Genomic DNA, 21,131 nt, shown 5'->3' with positions numbered 1-21,131 from the left:
GCGAGCCTCGTCGTGATGCGCAGGCGCAAGGCCGGGCGCTAGGACCCGGCGGGTAGGCAGGCCGGCAGGCGGGCGCGTCCGCGTCTCCAGGCAGTCTCGCGGTGTTTGCATTTGAACGGCTTGGCGGGTGCCGGCTATGGCGGCGTCACTGCCGCGACCCAAGAACCGGCTCTTCCGAACGTATGGGGCTGCCGGCGGCGGGGGGCCGCGGCAGCGGCCGGGCCGCGCAGCCGCGCAGTGGTTCCCGCCGCAAGACCAGAAGCGTTTCTTCAGCAGCAGCAGTAGCACCGACACCAGCGGCGGAGGCCACTCAAGGTCTGTGGCCTCCGACAACCCTGACGACCCCGACTTCCCCGGCAGCCCGGTGCGTCCGCGGCGGAGGCGCGCTGGCCGGCGAACCTGCACGGACGGCCCGAGCCAGATCGCGACCCCACGACGCCTGAGGCTGCGAGCTCGGCCCCCGCAGAAGTGCAGCACCCCCTGCGGCCCGCTCCGGCCGCCACCCTTCCTCAGTGCGTGCGGCCGGCCCGGAGACGGTGGCGAGCTGGGCACCAGCGCCTCCCTGTTCAGCTCTCCGGCCTCTCCCGGCCCCGGCCCTGGGTCCCCAGCGCCAGGAGACAGTGTCGTCAGTGCCGTTCCCTCCGCCTCTCTGGACGCAGCCTCTGAAGCGAGCGGCCTCCACCTCCCAGCAGACTCCCTGGACCACACACCTCTACCCTGCTCCCCGGAGGCAGCACCAGGAGGAGGCAGGTTCGCCAGGTTGGCCCGCCAGGCCCGTGCCAGCCTCAGGTCAGCTCTCTTGAGCCTTGTGGACTCAGAAAACCCTGAGGATTCTGAGTTTGGGGCAGATGGTAAGAATATGAGGGAGTCCTGCCGTGAAAGGGAACTGGTGGGGAAGAGACTGGAGGGCCCAGGTTTATCAAGCATCGGTAAGAAGAGGGCCACAGACCAGGACTCTTGTCAAGAAATTGGGTCTCACGGGGCTGTCCAGATAGAATATGAGGAGGCCAGTGGTGGCAAGGGCTGTATTGTACCTGGGGAATTCAACAGACCTGAGAGAACTCGACCAAGCCAGAAAAGGAAACATCAGGAGACAGTGGACACCTCCCTCCTCCATTACCACCAGTTTAAAGAGGGCCAAGAGATGGAAAAAGATTCTTTCCTCTCCCAGGACCTGACTCATTTACAGAATGCCTGCTCTTGGACCAAAGCCAGGGCTTCCTTCAGTTTGCATAAGAAGAAGATGGTGACCACTGTGTCAGAAGTGTGCAGCAGCTACACCATGGACAGTTCTCTCTCCGGGTCCCTCATATCAGAATATTCAAACCCTCCTGTCACGAACAGAACAAACAGTGCCCTGTCCCCTTGGCACTCCTCTTCCATGTATTTGCTAGCCCCCTTAAAGACACTACATGTCGCAAACAAAAAGCCATCTGATGCTGAAAAGGTTTATGGGGAATGCAATCAGGAAGGTCCTATCCCCTTTAGCTATTGCCTTTCCACAGAAAAACTGGAATGCTGTGAGAAGATTGGGGAAGGGGTGTTTGGCGAAGTGTTTCAAACAATTGCTAACAACACACCCGTAGCCCTAAAAATCATTGCTATCGAAGGACCGGATTTAGTCAATGGAGCCCATCAGAAAACTTTCGAGGAAATCCTGCCAGAGATCATCATCTCCAAAGAGCTGAGCCTCTTGTCTGATGAGGTATGCAACCGCACAGAAGGCTTTATTGGGTTGAACTCAGTGCACTGTGTTCAAGGATCTTACCCTCCCTTGCTCCTCAGAGCCTGGGATCGCTATAACTCAACCAAAGGGTCTGCAAATGACCGCCCTGACTTTTTTGAGGAAGACCAGCTCTTCATTGTGCTGGAATTTGAGTTTGGAGGGATTGACTTAGAGCAAATGAGAACGAAGTTGTCCTCCTTCGCTACTGCGAAGAGCATTCTACACCAGATCACCGCATCCCTCGCAGTGGCAGAGGCCTCCCTTCACTTTGAGCACCGAGACTTACACTGGGGGAACGTGCTCTTAAAGAAAACCAGCCTCAAAGAGCTCCATTACACCCTCAACGGGAAGACAAGCGCTATCCCCACCCGTGGGCTGCAAGTCAACATCATTGACTACACCCTGTCACGCTTGGAGCGGGATGGGATCGTGGTTTTCTGTGACGTTTCCATGGATGAGGACCTATTTACAGGTGAAGGTGACTACCAGTTTGAGATCTACAGGCTAATGAGGAAGGAGAACAATAACTGCTGGGGTGAGTATCACCCCTATAATAATGTGCTCTGGCTGCATTACCTCACAGATAAGATTCTGAATCAAATGACCTTCAAGACTAAATGTAACACCCCTGCCATGAAGCAAATGAGGAGAAAGATCCAGCATTTCCATAGGACAATGCTGAACTTCAGCTCTGCCACTGACCTGCTCTGCCAACACAGTCTATTTCAGTAAGCCAAAGGTGCCTCAGTGCCCCAGACTGAGAAGGCACTAGTCTTGAAGCCCCTGGTGCTGTTCCAATCTCCATCCCCAGAGCAGGTGAAATTCCCATTCTTACCTGTTTCCAATCAGCTTTTCAAACAAGAATTTTATTTCCAAGTGGAAACTGAAATGTCTGTTGAAACGTTTAAACTTAACAAATATTCTTAAAAAATAAACTATACATGAGAACAAGTGCTGACAACTTATAAGCCCTCTTTCTGTCAGTCTATTCTGTTAATTCCTTTCTGTATTTTCATTTTTGAGCCCTAACACTTTATGTAGCCTGAGAAAAAAAGATTAGGAAAGCCCAAGGCCTCAGCTGTGATACTGATGAGAGCCTGTTGCTGTAGGTATCAGAAGGCTGGCTTTGGGAACCATGCTACAGATGAGGAGTCAACTGAGAGCAAAGAGGTTGTTAGCAAAGCAGAGACCAAGACAGACAGACTGGACGGAGAGAGGAAAGAAAGATGGTAGACAATTTACAGGGAGAGGTGCGAGAAATGCCACACATTTATCAAGCTCATTTGCCAATCCCAAAGAGAAGCAGAATTTATCAATTTCCAAAGGGAAAATAAATGTCTCCCTGGCTACTAAAAAGGTTTGAATTTTTGCTTATTTTTTATTAAGGAAAGGAAAATTGAAATGTTGCTTTAAGAGCTGAGTGGTTGAGGGGCCGGCCCAGTGGCGTAAGCGCGCACACTCTGCCGCTGTGGCAGCCCGGGGTTTGCCGGTTTGGATCTCGGGCACGCACCGACGCACCGCTTGGCAAGCCATGCTGTGGCGGCGTCCCATATAAAGTGGAGGAAGATGGGCACGGATGTTAGCCCAGGGCCAGTCTTCCTCAACAAAAAAACAAAAGAGGATTGGCCGATGTTAGCACAGGCCTGATCTCCCTCACAAAAAAAAAAGCTGAGTGTTTGATATTTTTTTCTGAATGTGTCTTTGGCAATTTACTCCTAAAGTGTTCCCACATTAGCTAATCTTGTTATTACTCCTTTTCTAGAACTCTAGTTTTTATGCCTTTGAGAATCCATGGTCACTCTGGGAAAAGATGTGATCTTTACAGAGTAAAAAACAGGCCTCTGAGTACCTGAGTCTTTGTCACATTCTTCACTGTTACAAGCTGGAGACCTTGTAATTTGATTGGAACACAAATTTGCAGCTGGAATTTGGCTCCAAAACGATTTTCCCCATGTATCTGCAAAATAAAATCAGAGTGGGGAGTCAAAGCTGGTGTTGCTTTGCCACCTGTGGCTTTGCAGTGATAAGCACTCAGCACTTACATTGAAGAGGAATTCTTTGTGGTCAGCAAGCCCCTGGCTTGTGTTCACGTACATCACTGAAGGTCTGCAATTGAGAGGACATGTGTTAGGCTTCAAGGCCCCCTCCTCATTTTAAATGAACCTGAATGCTACCAACTGGATACACTAGGACAGAGGGCCCCAGATCCTTAAGGAGTCAACGCTGAAGATCAAAATGTAAAGTGGTGCTAGGGCAGTTGGGATCAGGTGGAATATCTGACTGTTGTATATCTGGGCTGGTTCTGTGTCTAATTATCATTCCTCAGAGTGGCCTTACTTTTCTCCTTCCTTTCTTCCCAATCCCACAGTCTCTTTTCCCTCCTTAGCATCATGTCAGTACCCTTTTGTAACAAGATCAGTTGGCACAGCTCCCCCTTTGACTACTAACAGGACTCAACTGTTAGTGCCCTAGAGATCGGTGGGAGCCTGGGTTCTAAGCAGCCTCCTCTCAGGGAAGGGCAGTGCCCACACCCACCCTGACCACCAGTTCCATCCACAAGAGAGATGCCTGAAGCTGTCCTGCAGGGATTGGCCCCTTGGAAGTACTTACTTGGGAAGAACCGCAATGAAGGCATGCCTGAATTGAAGGCTGTGGGTCTCTCTGACTAAAGACCTTCTTTCATTGGAACTAGGAAATAAGAATATCAGTTCACAGCACACCTGCTTTGTACACACAGCTGCCTCTGTGCCTTGGCTTCCAGGGGTCATTGAGGGTCAGATAAGAAAAGACTCTTGGAGGGCCGGCCCTGTGGCTTAGTGGTTAAGTGCGCGTGCTCTGCTACTGGCGGCCCGGGTTCGGATCCCGGGCGCGCACCGATGCACCGCTTCTCCGGCCCTGCTGAGGCCACGTCCCACGTACAGCAACTAGAAGGATGTGCAACTATGACATACAACTATCTACTGGGGCTTTAGGGAAAAAAAAAAAAGGAGAAGGATTGGCAATAGATGTTAGCTCAGAGCCAGTCTTCCTTGGCAAAAAGAGGAGGATTAGCATGGATGTTAGCTCAGGGCTGATCTTCCTCACAAAAAAAAAAAAAAAGACTCTTGGAGATAAGCAATTAGAGTGCAGAATACTTGCTAGAAAAGTCTTAGAGAAACATTGATTTTAAAAGCGTTTCTCAACTTTGACAATATTGGAATTTGGGGCCAAATAATTCTTTGTGAGAGGCTGTTCTGTATATTGTATGATATTTAGCAGCATCCCTGACCTCTAACCACTAGATCCCAGGAGTGCCCCCCAAGTTGTGGCAATCAAAAATGTCTCCAGGCATTGCCCCTGGGGGGCAGAGTTGCCCCCGTTTGGGAACCCTTTGCCAACACCATACCCCCCGACCCCCAAACAGAAGTTTTGCAGATGACAGAGCTTCTCCAAAGTTAAATGAACTAGAATCAGAACTCCAGTCCAAGGCTCATTCTATCAGACAATACCAATAGTTTTACTTCGTGTGTCAATAAAAGAATGTTTTAAATATCCTTGATAACAAGAAGGGAACGCCAAGTCAGTGCTTTTGTGGGCTCACTGAGGTTCCTCTTCTTCCTGGGCAGTGAGGGAGCCATAGCTCCTACACATGCACGTGGGAGGGAGATTTCTTCCAGGGCCACAGCCTCGGCCTGCTGTGACACAGGCACTACTTACTTGGTGACTGTCACAGTGATGTCGGCTGTCCTGTTTGGAAAGGCATTCTCCTCTAGCTGCCAAACTACTGAAAAGTTTGCCTATTTGAAAAAAAAAAAATGGTCACTTGATTCCTCTCTATACCACTCACAATTCAAACTGCTTCCTGCTAACTAAACAGACTTGGGAAACAAAATTCATATTCCTCACAGTTTTGTAGCACAGCATGCTTCCACATCCATTATTCCGTGTAAGGCTCACAATGTCAATATGAAGTAAGCAGGGAAGACAGCATTATTCCCTTTTTATAGCTGAGGAAACCACTTTAGAGATTTCCCACAGCACACAGATCGTCAGCGGCAGAGCAGGGACTCACCTCAGGACTAATAACTTTGGGCCTGATGCTCCTTCCATACTAACCCCAACTTCACTCTGCCGTACGGGGTGAGCCAACAGTTTGCCTAGGCTGTATCCCCCACCCCATTGCTCCCTACATTCAGAGCGAATTTGGCAGTTCTAAGCACTGCTATGGATTGTACAGTAAGGGGAAGTGTGGAGACCACAACTGAGAGATTCAGATGAAACTGGGAAGTAGAAGACTCCAACTCCAGGGTAGAGAAGAGTCTGCCCATCAAAACAGACTCACAGACGACCTCTTGAGGACAGGATGACCGATCTTGCAGTTCATGACCAGGACAGAAGCAGCCGGCTTAGGGTCATCACACTGAATGTTTGGAGAAGGAGGCTGTTAACACAGAAGACGACCCCATTCTTAAAGAGCAAGAAAGGGAGCTGTTTCCTCACACCAGTTAAACAAACACTCACTGATTTTCCATATGCCAGACACCTGCCAGGAGCTAGGGACACAAATCAATCAGACCTGGTCCCTGTCTTCCTCACAAGCTGGGCAGGAGGGCTCAGTAGTAGATGGTTGAGGAATTTAAATACAAGGCCTAAAGGGTGGTTCTGTGAGAGAGGTCCAGAGAAAAAGGTGAATTCCAACTAGGAGGAATCTGTAAAGTCTTCATGGGGAAGGAGACATTTGAACTGGGCCTTGGACCACTGCAAATTTAACCTACTGAGAGGGGCTGGAAGGCCAGCGTGAGTCCAAGCACTGCCATGCAGCCTTTCTCAACCATGGTTCCTCATCTGGACCCCTAATACAGAAAATGATTTGAGTGACTATTTTCTTAATTCTCCCAAGGATAGTGCACCACTAGTTCCATTCCAGATGCTTAGGAGACAATTTCATTCTTTTCATATAGTGGATGATGTCCTAGCCCGAATAGCCTAAGACCCCCAGGGACAAACCTGCAGTTTGACAAAGCCAGGTTTACTGACTCATTACAATGCACTGTGGTGTGTCTCCCCAAACACCAGAAAAGACAGAGTTATTAAAGGATTCTGGGTTAGGATGGAGTTCTGGTGAAATGTAAATGAAGCAGTGTTTTGATAGGCTCAGATCAACAGGGCTTTTTTGATAAAGCAGGGCTGTGTGTAAAAGGGTCACTCAACATCAGGTCTGGACCCAGGGCCCCATTTCCCTGGAAACTGTTAAGATGGATGTGGAAAGTTGTGTCCAGAAATGCTTTATCTGAAGCTCCGTGCTTTAGATGGAAATTGAGACTGCTTCTCTTTGTCAAAGTGACTCAGATTCTCCAGTCCAGAGTGAGATGGTTTCATAATTACAGACATAACTTCAGACAGCAGTTTCTGATTGCCTCTGATTTTAGAGAACAAAATTTCTCAGTGTTATGATACTTTACAGCTGCAGGAGAAATATTGTTTCTTGCGAGAAATATTGTTTCCCACTATCTTGCAGCTGGCTTTATATCTGTGATCCCAAGCTGATGAATGGCAGGGCACACTCTTACTTTCCCAGTTTAAGCTAATTTATTAGAGATTATTTCTCTCTCAGCACCCTGGTTAAGAAAGCCTGCAGGCAAGGAGGAGTGATTGGGTAGCAAAACAGCACCATTGAAGGTTTTGAAGGCAGAGAATGGCATGATTGGATCCATGGCATGTGGTTGGATTGGAGGGGATTCATCTAGTTAATAATCATTTATTGGATGGACCAGGATGAGGCTGGAGGAAGACCAGTTAGGAGGTTGCCATGAAAAAGCAGGAATGCAGGGAGGGAATACCAGGAATGGCATGTTTCCAAAACTGCCGTCATGGTTACCTTTTGTATCCTCTTAAACTGTAAGTTCCTGGGGTAATTCAAAGCCATGCTTGTCATGTAGGAATCTTCCCCAGAGTTAATTAGACTAATGTTCATGGTCAGCTCCTTTGTGAGACCCACCACCAATTCCTGCCTGCACAGGGTAGGCAAATAGATAAGAGTTACCAGTTTATTTCATCTGTAAAAACCTTGATGCAATACAATAGCACATTCTTAACTAGCTTCTTAGATAAACTGCCCAAAGGATACATTTAGTCTAGGTTTTCTTCCCCCGGAACATAAGCAAACACCTGGACTACCAGACCCACCTCAGCTGCTGTGTGAGATGATAATGGCTACCATTTACTTAGTGCTGACTATGTGACAGGGACCGTGCTAAATGCTTCACGTGCTCAATTACTTCTCAGAATAACCCTATGAAAGAGTACGGTCACTCTGCATTTCAAAGAGAAGGAAACAGAAGCCAAGAGAGGCTAATTAATTTGCCTGAGGTCTAGCAGCCTCAAAAGGGAGTTGGGAGAAGTGAATCTGAATCTTCTTTCTACCACCAATTCACTGTGCTTACACTAGGCAAGGTACTTCATCACACAAACTCCTCCATTTCCCATGTGTTTATGGAGCACTTTCTCTGTGCCAGCTACGCTGCTCAGCATTGGAGATCAGCGGTGCAGGAGACAGACACTGTTCCTGCCCTTTTCTTGGCTTCAGCTTTCTCACCCACAACATCATTCAGGCCCTTCCAATCTAAAGGCTGTGTTTTAAAACATGGGTCTGTTCAGCCTGGAGAAGAGGAGACTTGGGGATTGGTGAGAGCTTCCTGCAGTCCACTGAGGTACTGTGGGGCCCCAGAGTGCAGAACCACTATCAGTAATTGAGACCTGCAGGAAAACATATTAACAATACAAAGAAAACTAACCCTCTGAAACATTCAAAGATGGAACGTGCAGCTCTGGGAAGTAATGTGACATGTGTTTTGTTGTGTTTTTGTTTTTATCAGTTGAGAAGGCGATAGATTGATTGGAGGGAGAGAGGGGGCCACGACAGAGCCTGCTGTGGAAATCCACTGAGAGATGGCACATGTCTGAAAGTAGACAGTGGTAGTGGGGATGGAGAGAAGGGATAGAAACCAGAGATGGTAAGGCCGTAATGCAAGCAGAGCAAAAAAGAGGAGTCAAGGATGAGTCCTGCGTTTCCACCTTGGATGACGGAGTGAGGGAGAGAGCACAGGAGGAAGACTAGAGGGCGGAAGCTGACCAGATGAGTTCAGTCTGGGCCAGGCTGAGAGGTGCCCATAGGCTAACAAGGGAGAGATGTTGAAATGTCAGTTGGATATACTGTTGTAGAGCCCAGGAGAGAGATCTGAGAGTCATCAGAAGTTTTAGCAGGGGTTCTTAATTTGAGGGCCAGGGACAGTTTCAGAGGGCCTCAAATGCAAACACTGATGTATGCACACGTGGTCTTCTAGGGAGAAGGGTCTGCAGTTCTCCTTAGATTCTTTTGGAGATTCGTGTCCACAAAAAGGTCCAAAACCACTGAGACATTTGGATGCTAACGATTAGACTCAATACTTTTGAAAAAAGAAGAGACTGCTTGCTCTGTACACTAGGGGCTGATGTAGGGCCAGCTGTGTGTGCTGTATCTATTTCACTAGGAGTTGGCTGGGACGGTGGTTCTTGGCTGTAATTAATTCCTTGTTGGAAACAGCTGCATCTGCTGGTTAGGCTGGATTCCAAAGCACTCGAAAGTCTTGAATTGAATCCTTAGTGATTTAGATGATCAGCACTAAGCCATCCACATCTGAAACACAAGTCCTGCAAATGTCTCTGAGGGGGCCTACCAGGACTCAGGGACCAACATTCTTCCCCATGGATGCCAACTCTGGCCAACTGGCCATCAGTACCATGTTACACACACAGCACTAGTAGCCAGGGAGGGCATTTTAAGACCACCACATGTCCAAAACCAAACTCATGATCTCTTCTTCCCCGCCCACCTTCCAAAACCATTCTTCCAAAGGTTCCCCAATCGGTTCTTGGCATCACCACCATTCTAGAATTCAGTATCATCCAACAGAACTTTTGCAGTAATGGAAATGGTCTATATCTGTGCTGTTCAATATCACTAGCCATATGTGGGTACTGAGCACTCAAAATGTGGCTAGTGCAACTTAGGAACTAAAATTTTATTTTTATTTAATAATTTTAATTTAAATAGCCAAATGTGACTAGTGGCTACTGTGTTGGACAGCCCAGTCCTAGATGCTCAGGCTGAAACCTTGAAAGACTTCTTAGACCTCTCCCTTTCTCTCACTCCCCACATCCAATCTGTCATCAAATCCAGTGGGCTCTAACATCAAAATATAACCAAAATACAATCTTTGCTACCACCCTGGCCCAAGTCCCCATCACTTCTCACCTGAGTTATGACAATAGCTCCTTACTATCTCCCTGCTTTCACCTTCACTCCTACAGTCTATTCTCAACACAGCAGCAAGAATGATTCTGTTAGGATGCAAGACCGTGTCATTACTCTGGCTTCCCAGCTCACAGTAAAAGCCCTTCTGGAGGGCCCAAGGAGCCCCATGTGACCGTCCCCCTCCCTCCCTCTACTGCAGCCACACTGGTGTCCCGGCCGTCCCCCTACCTCAGGCCTGCTCCCACCTTGGGCACTGGCAGTCACTCTTCTCTCAGACACCCACACAGTTCATTCCTCAGCCTCTTCCTGCATGTAACAACACGTCACCTTGCCACTGTGCCCTTCCCTGACCACTCTATTTAAAACTGTCCTCCACCTTCCCTGCCTTATTTTTCTTCATAGTACCTCTCATCAACATAGAATTTACTTATCACCTTCTCCCCCTAAAAGCACCAGGAGGGCAGGAGTTTTTGTCTATGTTGTTCACTGATGAATCTCCAGCACCTAGGGTGCTTGGCACAGAGTAGATGCTCCATAAATATTTAGTGAATTAAGTAAGTAATCTGGCTAAGAGGTGAGCCAGGGAAGAATTTCCCTCTAACTGAGGTAGTCCTGAGAGCGAGAGGCACGGGGTTATGAAAATAGCATTGTCCTTGGTGTCAAGAGACCTGGGTCCACATCCACCAAATGACCACTGTGACCCCACAGGGGCCCTCAACCACTGAGTCTGTTTCCTAATCTATAAAATGGGAATACAAATCTGTCTTGCCTCCTTCATAGGGAGGACACAACGTCTGAGGACACAATGAGATAATAAATGCAAACGCCCTTTGTGGGTCGTGAGAGGAACGGGGAGGAGATGAGGAATCGGTCCTGGTGAGGGGTTTGCCCAGGTAAGCCTTCAGGAGGAGGTTAATTGCAGAAACTATGATGACTGAGTCCAACTCACTGAGAGGTGGTGGTGGCCAACTGTAACTCAGCGACACAAAACAGCTTGTTCCTGCAGGCCTTCTCGTAGGGCAGCTGTAATCAGACAGAGAAGGCAGAGTCAGCCCAAGGATGATGCCATCAGCCTTGCCTCAGGATCTTCTTCTCAGGACACGCCTGTCCTTCCTGCTGACTCTGAGAAGTACAGTTACAGGGAAGAGAAGGCTGACAGGCTGGGGTTGTGTCCACACGGTCAAGAGAGCTGTGCCTGAAACATTCCTTGCTCTGTCCTGGGAAGACAGTCGGGAGGCGGGAGGGTGCTTGGCCCTACAGCTCAGGTACACCAGGAGCCAGGCCTCTGGCTGAGATAAAGAATGCGGTGGCCCTCGTTGAGTGGCGGGAGTGCCCATCACATTCATATCATGAGAATTAAGTGGCAACACTCACAACTCACTACTTAGAACATTTTGGGAGGAAAATCTATGTGAAGAAAAGCTTCCTGAGTCCTTTCAAGCAGAGGCAGGAACAGCAGGGGCAGGAATGGGGGACACCTAACTAAATATTGTCAAAGTCCAGTCCTTCGAGGTCCTTGTCCCCATGGCTGGTCTCCTCTGTAGGTTAAATATTCCCCTTGCAATTTTGCCTACACTAAAACAAACTAATTCAGAAAGTCCTATTGAGTCCAAGAGGCACCGTCAAGGTTGAAAAGCCCCAGTTTGGGTTGAAAAATCAAATTTTCTAAAGGAGCTGGGTCTATTTTTTATTATGAAGGAAATACAGCCAGCTGCTTAACTGGGGAATCTCTGCATTTATCTCCCCAGCAGCCAGTGACCCCCTCAGCAGCTTCACGCAAGGACTGTTACCATGGCCTGGAGCTGGGTTGGATCCCAGAGCTAGAAAGTAAACCTCCTACTTCCTGGAGAAGGGAGATACAGTTTGCAGAAGTCAGCGCTTGGAGCTCTGTCTGAGTGGGTCAACAGTTTGGGGCAGGTTTTTTTAGTTTTGTTTTTAATAGAGCCAACCCAGTGAAAGAGAGCAGGGTTAAGCCACCTATGCTCCCAGCTAGAACTCATGCTCTGGAAACATCTACGTGCCTAACCTAACACCAACACCAAATCGTTTCTCTTCACCTATTTTATCAGTGGAATAAATTTTTTTTTAATTTCTTTGCCAAACCATCAAAGTAATAATAATTGATGAAGGTAAGAATCATGAATGGATGGTAAACATGATATATACATAATTTCAAGGCACCTCCCCATAAGATACTTATTAATTGCAAAGGGAAATAGCACCAGTAATGGGACAAATCATCATGATGTGCCTCCTGATACGATGCACATAGAAGGACACAACTTGACTTCTACGGTATTCCTGCCAAAAATGCATAACCTGAATCTAGTCAGGAGGAAACAACAGACAAATTCCAGTTGAGGAACAGTCTACAAAATAACTGGCCCGTATGCTTCAGAAATGTTAAGGTCATTAAAGACAAACAAAGACTGAGAAACTGTTCCAGATTAAAGGAGACTAAAGATAGTACAATAGTACAATGATCAAAATCAGGAAATTAACAATGGTAACATACTATTATCTCATCTACAAACTTTATTCAGATATCACCAGTTGGCCAATATATTAATGTCCTTGATAGCAAAGGAAAAAAATTTTTTTCTGGTCCAAGATCATTAATTGCATTTTGTCATCATTTATCAATTCATTCCAACTGACTGTAATTATTACTCTTTATTGCTAATGTTTTACTTCTTTGATCCTGCTGATTTTTCTATATCCCATAAAACTCTGTAAATGAAGATTGACAGAGTATCCTGGGGGCCAGGGCCTGGGTGGGAAAAATATCACCTTAGATATCACAGAATCAGGCAATTGGACCATTTATTTTCTCCCTCTGATTTCTCTTAGTTATGAGAAAAGTTTCTTGTGACACAATCTGCCTGTTAGGGTGCAGGTTTGGTGGGCGAGACATTCAGCCTGAGGCCCTGGGCAGGACCTGGGTAGACGGGTGTGCCAAAGGACATCCTCTCTGCAGCACAGGGCAGGTCGACTCCAGTCCAGTCCCCACACAGGACCCCTACCACACTGTCATCAGAGACCCCTGCCAAGTCAGGAATGTATTCATATGCTTCTTTAAATATGCAACAAGCACCTTTTCTGAAGATAAAGGAACTAGCCTTGGGGTGGTTTGGAGACCTGTGTTACCCACCAATGAGGCCGTGGGCAAATTAACACCATCTCAGGAACTCAGTTCCCCCGTTGGTACAGTGAGGGGCCCGAATGCTGTCTGAAGACCCTCCCCACTCTAACGTTCTTTGAAGTTAGGGGAGCAGGTGCTCTCTGGGGATGGCTCCCAGGAGGGTCTGGTCACAGCTGTGGGTAGAGTCACCTGGAAGATGGCAGAAGGCTCAGTGTAGAGGTCCAGGACAGGGTGGGGATGGTCCCTCTGGCCCTTGGGGGTCTGGAGTTGGTAGCTGACCTTGACACTGATGTTGGAGAAGCAATCCTCCTCACAGAGCTGCCGAGTCACCAAGGGATGCAGGGTTGGAGTTGGACGTGGGGGAGAAAATGACAAGGGGAATACTTTAACTTTGATGTATTCATAATAAGAAATAAACAATGAAAGTGGTGAGCTAGAAGTCTTAAGCATCTTCCAAATAAGCCAGGCTGAAGGGAAACTTCCTTTAACCAAGATGCCAAGGCTTTGGGAAAATCTCCCTTAATCTGCTATGGCCTCAGATCTTATCACTCCTTACAGTTCCCCTAGATCACAAAGGGATTCTGGCCATCAGGAGGTAAAAACAGACTTGGACTTTATTCGGAGGGCAAATGGGAGCCATGAAAGGGAAGAGTCATGAGCACATCTGTGTTTACAAAGATCTTTCCCAAAGCAGCATGGAGGACACATTAGAGAGGCGAAAAGTGAAGAGAAGGAGATTGTTGGGATGCCATTTGCCATTCTCTGTGTAAGCGAGCCTTTCTGCCATGCTAGGAGCTCTGAACACACGAGAGTAGGTGAGCATGATTCCCGGGGAGGAAATATAGCTATGCTTTTATTTAAGGAAGCCATATACTCACTTGAAACTCTTTCTTAACCCAATTAACAATCAGAAAAGATGTGGGAACAGATGTGTAGTCAGAGGCACAATTGATGAGTTTACTGGAATAAGTGATCCTTATAGGGCCAAAGTTCCAGGTCCTGTCAGGCCCTGAGTCCTGACAAATACATGTTTTCATGTCTCTAGGCACCTTTGTCAGGAGTCAACTTTTATAAATGATAACTTTTGTCTGTTTCTACTTTCCCTCATTCAATTTTTGTGATGTTGATTCAATTCACAAAAGGGTCCTCAGCCCCACTGTTATTATCTGGTGAGGTGAGATGACATGTGGGAGGGACCCCTGTTATTCCCAATTTATTCCCAAGAAAAATGTCAGCAATTAGAGCATTTCTCTTTTTGTCCAGCTTCTAGGAAGCTCAGAGATATAGTTAGTGTTCAATTTCAGCAGGTTTTTTAAATTTGGATTTCTGGTATAATTAGCTCCATCTGCTATGCCATTTATGTGGTTCTTGATCCATTATAACTATTACAGTTGCGTAATTTGTATGTATGGGCATGTATCCTTCATTGCACGCACCTCAAACCTTTTCTCAACACAGACCCCTCCGGACTGTCTTCTGAACTCCTCCACTCACCTCTCCCTCTGTGGGGACGAGCAGGAAGGGCTCACAAAGACGGGGCTCACTGCTCCACCTCCTAAGGCCGCTCTGACAAGCTCTCCTGTCCGAACACTGCAGCCTTTTCCTCTGCTTCACCACATCCACATCCAACGTGAAGTTCAGAGATGTCTCTCTGAGGCCTGGGAACGAAGATGGGGTCTCCCTGATGAGGTTGGGATGGGCAAGCCCCAGACTGAGGGCCCTCCAGCCTGCCTGAGATTCCTTACGAGCCCCTTCTGCGCGGTGTCCCCAGGCAGGCCCTTCCCTGGAGATGGGCTCCTGAGTTTCATGAGAAAGAAGACTTTTCTCATGGTCTTCTGGTACCTAGCTAGGGTCCCTCAGGGCCCCAGCCCTAAACCCAGAGCAGCACATCCCCAGGGCTGAGTCACTCTTCCTTAGGCGAAGGAGGGCTCAGGGAGGAGGCTGGGCTGGAAGGAGAAAATAAGGAGGAGGAAAAATAATACAGAGAACACAGAGAGAAACCAAAGAGTAAAACCTGAGGATAGCAGAGCTGGAAGCGTCTTGTAGTTTACCTGGGCCAACTCCCTTACTGTTCAGAACAGAAACCAGGGCTCAGAGAGTAAAAGACACCTGCCCAGTGTCACACAGCCACTCAGCAGCTGCTATGCAGGCTCTGTGACCTGAATCTTTCAGTCTATACAGCTGGAACTGATAGGCCTGTCATTTTCTACCCCCAGATTTGATAACGGCCTCCTTCTGCGATAAAGCCACCCCCCCTGGGAGAGTGCTTTCTGACCTTCAGGAAGCAGAGAGACATCTCAGAGATAAAACCTTGGGGACTGTTGCTGAGAGATTATTCTGGAGGCGAACTCTTGGGTTGGCAGTAATTTCCTGAGCTGTGAAAGCCATGCCCACCCTCTGCCTTCTGGGAACTCTCCCAACCAGTGCCAGGTAAGCAGACAGGAAGAGAGACCAGGCCTCTGGCAGGTCATCGAATCCCACCTGGACTAGGGAGACACGGTGAGGAGGGAAGCAGAGATGAGGTAAATGGGAGAGAAAGAGGAAGGGCACTTTCAGGAGCCCCTACATGCACACACGCGTGGGCACAGTAGAGGGAGATGGAGAAATAGCTGCCTTTTCCTCAGACTTCTTTCAGAAACTCAACCCTTCAACCCTGAGGAAGGGATCCAACGCCCCTCTTCCCAACAGGGTCAGATAAACCCCTTCAGAGTGTGGACTTAACAGTAGTCACCCGTTTCTGGGGCAGTTCCCATTAAACAGAACCTAATGTCAAAGGAGCGAAGCTTTAATAGAGGGATTTCAAGCACCAGGACCTCATAACAACTGCCCCCCGCCCCAGTCCTCTTTCCCTGCCCCATCCTGAAGCCAACAAGGAATGACCACAGCACTGGGTGGGCCAGCTAGGCTGCCTGTTACCTGACTCAGCAGCTGTGCTCGCAGAGCTGATTTCAAAACACAAACCCACATTCACGCTACGGTTGAAGCCAATGGGCAGTGCCTCAGGGGTGAAGGTCATGGACACCTTCAGGCGAACCACAGGTCTTGAGCTACACAGGAAAACAAAGAGGACCATGAGAAGTGACCACAGGACTTCTGGGTCAGTGCTTGGGTGATTCATTCATTCATTGAATATTTATTGACCATCTGCAATATGCCAATGCTATTCTGAGTCCTCAGGATATAGGAGGGAAAGAGAAGTCCCTGCTCTAGTGGGACAACAAGCAAATAAACAGGAAACAGGAAAACAGTATGTACTGGTAATACTACGATAAAAATAGAATCCGATAAGGTAATAGAGTCTAGGGCTACTCAGGTTGGGTGGTCAGGGACGGCCTCACTGATGAGGAGACATTTAAGTTGAGATCTGTTAACAGGAAAGAGCCAGCTATGTGAAGATCCAGGGGAACCACGTTCCAGGCAGAAAGCACAGCTAGTGCACAGGGCCTGTGGGAGGAACGAGCTTGGTTTGTTGGAGGAACACAGAGGTCGGCGTGACTGGAGCACAATTGTGAGACAGAGGGTAGTAACAGGAGATGGGAATGGAGAGGGGGCAGGGCTGGGCCATGGAGAGGGTGGGCCGTGGTAGGGAATTTGGACTTTAAGTGTGAGCCGCTGAGGAGTCTGAAGCAGCAGAATGAGGGGTCACTGTGCTGCTGTGTGGAGAATGGAGCACCAGGAGTGGGAGCAGGGAAGAATGCCACGGCAGTGGTCCAGGCGAGAAACGGCAGCCAGAGAGGCAGGCACAGCCAAGAAAAACTTGTTGATGGGGCGGCAGGGGAAGGAAAAGAGGAATCAAGGGTGACTCCTGGGTTTTTGTCCTGAATGGCACCGTTGGCTGAGATGCGAAGCCTGGGGAGGGGCAGGTTGGGGGAGAATGGGGGGCGGGGCGTGAGAATAAGAGGTCCATTTTTAGACATGTTAACTTTGAGATGTCTGCGAGCAACAGCCAAGAGGGGCGTTGAGGAGACAGCCAGGTCTGGAGCCTAGTGGAGAGCACGGGGCAGACAGGGCTCCGCCAGCTTATTTGTCGCCATGGCACTGGATAATTCACTAGGGGCGGAGCACAGAAGCTCTGATATTAACAATAACGATAGCCAGCACTGAGCACTGTGATAAATACTTTGCATATATCCTCTCAATTACTCCTCATAACTCTGTGAGGTAGGTGCTATTATTATTCCCATTTAAAGAGGAGAATATTGGGACTTAGAATTCAACAACCTGCCCGAGGGCACACCGTTAAGTGAGAGCTGAGGTTCAAACCCAGACGGGCAGACTCCAGGGCCGGTGCCCTTAACCACCACACTTACTCCCTCCCATCAGTGCCTGGTGTCTTCATGGGGCCATTTAGGGCAGGGCACCTGGGTGGGGCTGGGGCCTGGGACCCCAGAAGGCAGTGTAGACCCCTACCGGAACACAACTGCCCGGCCCAGAGCACCCACAGTGATGTCAGCAAGGCCGTCGCCACTGAAATCGAAGCCACCAGCCATGGACATGCCAAAGTAGTGGAGTCCTGTGGTCACCGCTGAGGCTCTGATCAGCTGTGGAGGGAGAAACACAAGGCGTGGGGGAGGAAAACGGGAGTCCTTTTGGTTTTATTCCAATCAGCAGATTAGCCACAGTCCCCACCCCAGGGAGCCCTCAATCCAGGAACTGCAAGGAGAAGGGCAAGTTTTCCCAGGGGAAGTGGCATTTGAATGGAGCCTTGAAGGGCAGGTGGGACCGGACAGGGGGAAGTGAGGACAGCAGAGGGTGGGGAAGAGCAGGGTGGGCTGAGGAAACAGCCAGGGGCCAGTGCGGTGGGAGGGATTTGGGTGCAAGGAGACCTGATGCGGGGCTGGTTTGTGGGGTGGGCACATCTAATCAGAAGTACATTTTACAGCCGCCACTGAAGAGTCCAGGTGGAAGATGAGGAGGAGGCAGGAGCTGGGGCAGGGGTGGTGGGGATGGTGGAGGGCTGGAGTGGGAGAGAGCTAGAACCATTAGGACGTGGGGGCTGACAGGCTGCCAGGTGTCCAGTGTCTGGGATCATCCCCGGTTTCTGGTGTGGAGAATGAGGGGATGGGGCCCAGAGGAGCAGCAGGTCTTGGGGGGAAGAGGATGCTGTCGGTTGGGCAGCGTGAGAGTGAGATGCCTGGGCACCATCCAGGTGAGGGGCTTAGGTGGCAGCTGGACATGCAGGACTGAAGCTTAGGAGAGAAACTATAGTTGGAGGCAGGCACAAGTGCCCATAAAAGATGTAGCAAGAGAGGCTGGCAGTGCAGCCCTGGGGGATGACAGTTAAGGCATGGAGGGGTTGGGTAGGGGACGGGAGCCAGAGAAAGGACAGAGAGAGAGGAAGGAGGGACCTGAGGCAGGTCCAGGGTCAGGAATGCCAAAGAAGGAGGGAGATATAGGTCAGGGAAGTAGACAGATATTGCCACAACCTCTCTCTGCACCTGAAGGGTCTGGGGTGAGGCCCTGGCCTGGAACTTCCCACCGGCCTGAGAGGCTTCTGTCCTTCACTGGGTACTCCCAACCCCCTGGGACCTGCCTGGCACTTAGGATTGGAGCTGACTCAGGGCTTAGGCCAACACATCAGAGCCCCAGAGGAGAGGCAGCAGAGAGAGCCCTGCGGGTCACCTGCGAGGGGCTAGTAGAGAGGCCATCCCAGCGTCCGTTGTAGATGTACACGCTGCCGAAGCTGGCGCCATCGCCTGACCCCAAGCCCTCCAGGGGGGCCCCGATGGCCACATCTGTGAGCTTATCTTGACTGATATCCCCCACTGTTGCCACGGCAAAGCCAAATCGGGCCTCAGTGAACCTGGGGTGCCCACTCAGCGTGTGTGCCAAGGAGAAGGAACCATTCTGTAAAGCAAACAGGCAGCTCAGCCCTCAAGACAGGGATGCAGGTTGCCCACCCCACTGCCACCCCAGGAGGCATGCTCACTGGACTTGATTCTAATTCTCCAGCAGGGAGACTGAAGCTCAGAAAAGGCAAGAGACCTTCCCAAAGTCACACAGCGAGATAGTGGTAAAGCTGGGGTCCTCCTGCCTTGCAGGACCCAGAGCCCACCCACCTCTGCTCCCACAGTTATGGGTACTGAACTGGCAATTGGGAGGCCTGGGTTCTAGTCTTGGCTCACACTTGCTATGTAAACTTGTACAAGTCTCAACATCACTGAGCCTCAGCTTCCTCATCTGTAAAATGGGAGTGACAGCTACTTCACATAGTTACTGTGAGAAACAAGTGCGATCACAGACAAAACGTGTTTTGTCAACTGTGCAGCTATTTGGAGTGTTATCATCATCAACATGAGATGATGAGGTGGGGAAAGTGAAGAAGTGAGGTGGGGGAGGGAGTGGAACAGCTGCCCCACCAGGCCGCCATCCACCCAGAGCACCTCCCATCACTGCCTTCCAGTGCAAGGCAGGGCCAGGGCGCTCCCAGACTCTGTCTGGGAGTCTGTCACTTCTGTGCCAGGCTGACCAGCTACAACCTCAGCAAGCTTGTGAAGATGCAGACTCTCCCACCTGCTCATTCAGCCGGTACACGTAGACTCTGCCTTCCTCTCCGTGAACATGGTAAAATGGAGCAGCCACCAGCAAGAAGTCTGTGGTCCCATCCATGTCGATGTCCACAGGGCACAGCTCAGAGCCAAAATAGGACCCCATCTACAGCCCAGGAGGAACTCAGCTCACAGGAGTGCTGGGGAGCACCCCCCCACCCCTCAGCAAGGCTAGACCCCTGCTCCTGCTCTTCCTGGACCACCAAATTTGGGTCACTCCAGATCAAGCTGTTCACCAGAGTAAGGCAGGAGGCTGGGTGAGCAGCCCAAGCCCCCACAATGGAGGAAACCAGCTGGTGATCAGACATGCAGAGCAGGACAGAGCCACTGAGTTCTGCCCAGGTTGGGTCCCCAACCCACTGCACGCCCTGCAGCCCATCCCTTTCCCTCTAGGGTCTCCAGATCCCCCATCTGTTCCAATGCGGGGTGGCGAGGGTCCCTCCCCAGCAGGTACCTGCTCTCCTTCTATCACTGGCACGAAGTTGGCCTCTCTGCCCTCCTTCTGGAGCTCAAATACAGCCCCGCGCTGCTTGTGCCGTGGAGCCCCCGCCACATAGGAGAGGCCACAGGCCTTGTGCAGAACGGCCACCGAGTAACCTGGGGCGGGGGTGGTGTGGTTGTGAACAGCTGTGCCCACCAGGCCTTTGAAATGGCCTGGGCAGGGGGCAAAATAGGAGAGACTTTCTCATCCTTTTAAAAATCAGCATCAGCCAGTGCTCCCACTTACCCACTGTTGCCGGTCACACACACGTGCCCCACCACACAAATGCGATACATACACAGCTCCGCTCAAAATACCCACGTTCATCACACACGCAGTATATGAGGACCGAGCTCAGGGGCGAAGGGTCACCCACCACTATTATTAACGGCGAGGCCCCGCCTTCCCTAGGCGGCTGCCCAGGGTCACCCCGTCCTTCGGGTACCGATCAGGCCCTGGCCCCACCCGGGAGGCCTAATTTTCAGCCTCGGGGACCCTAACCAGGGCCCGTCCCTCTATCCATGTTACCGACCAACGCCCGCCCAGACTAGGAAGCCCAGTGCAGCCCAATGCGCAGCCTCAGTGTCCTCGTCTAGGCCCCGCCCACCCAGGTAGCCTCCAGGCCCCGCCCTCACCCAGGTAACCGAACGGCGCAGCCTCAGCGTCCGCCGCCGTCTGGTTCAGGAAGCGGCCTCGCTGTCTCTGCACGTCGAAGAGCAGCGCGCCCCCGGACCAGTTAAAGGCCCCAACGGCGCCGAGCAGCAGCTGCCCCTGCAGGGAACCGGGGTTGGAGGCCGTCAGAGTGGCCAGCCACGGTGGCCGCGGGTCTACCAGCCAGCGCAGCGACCTGGCGGGGCGGGGGGAGGGGGGGTGTCGTTCAGTCTCCCTGTGCCCACCTGGCCAGAGATGCAGGAAGAAGGTGAGATGGCAAACACTGAGTTCTGCCTCGTACCCATGACCCT

At 50.2% G+C, this 21,131-nt stretch overlaps 2 protein-coding genes across 2 annotated transcripts in view; one reads left to right on the top strand and one right to left on the bottom strand.

The window, feature by feature from the left end:
- Positions 1-21,131, bottom strand: part of ITGAE (integrin subunit alpha E) — a 63,328-nt gene that overhangs the window by 10,816 nt on the left and 31,381 nt on the right. Inside the window, exons 12-26 of the mRNA XM_058560043.1 lie at positions 20,805-20,940; positions 20,143-20,285; positions 19,654-19,794; positions 18,763-18,987; positions 17,551-17,681; positions 16,057-16,187; positions 14,635-14,798; positions 13,330-13,458; positions 10,948-11,021; positions 7,584-7,716; positions 6,048-6,146; positions 5,423-5,502; positions 4,337-4,414; positions 3,769-3,832; positions 3,576-3,683 (exon numbers count right to left, since the gene is read on the bottom strand). Of these exons, the coding sequence (XP_058416026.1) occupies positions 3,576-3,683; positions 3,769-3,832; positions 4,337-4,414; positions 5,423-5,502; positions 6,048-6,146; positions 7,584-7,716; positions 10,948-11,021; positions 13,330-13,458; positions 14,635-14,798; positions 16,057-16,187; positions 17,551-17,681; positions 18,763-18,987; positions 19,654-19,794; positions 20,143-20,285; positions 20,805-20,940 (1,836 nt within the window). The remainder of the gene's footprint in view (positions 1-3,575; positions 3,684-3,768; positions 3,833-4,336; positions 4,415-5,422; positions 5,503-6,047; positions 6,147-7,583; positions 7,717-10,947; positions 11,022-13,329; positions 13,459-14,634; positions 14,799-16,056; positions 16,188-17,550; positions 17,682-18,762; positions 18,988-19,653; positions 19,795-20,142; positions 20,286-20,804; positions 20,941-21,131) is intronic.
- HASPIN (histone H3 associated protein kinase) lies at positions 122-9,943 on the top strand. Its single transcript, XM_058560044.1, has 2 exons — positions 122-2,454; positions 3,489-9,943. Exons 1-2 carry the CDS (start codon positions 137-139, stop codon positions 3,577-3,579), a joined length of 2,409 nt encoding a protein of 802 aa, XP_058416027.1. The 5' UTR covers positions 122-136; the 3' UTR covers positions 3,580-9,943.

This window comes from Diceros bicornis, chromosome 18, assembly GCF_020826845.1.
Source record: "Diceros bicornis minor isolate mBicDic1 chromosome 18, mDicBic1.mat.cur, whole genome shotgun sequence".
NCBI classification, from domain to species: domain Eukaryota; kingdom Metazoa; phylum Chordata; class Mammalia; order Perissodactyla; family Rhinocerotidae; genus Diceros; species Diceros bicornis.
The sequence above is the reverse complement of the archived record's forward strand: the minus strand, read 5'-3'. Positions and strand labels throughout refer to the sequence as shown.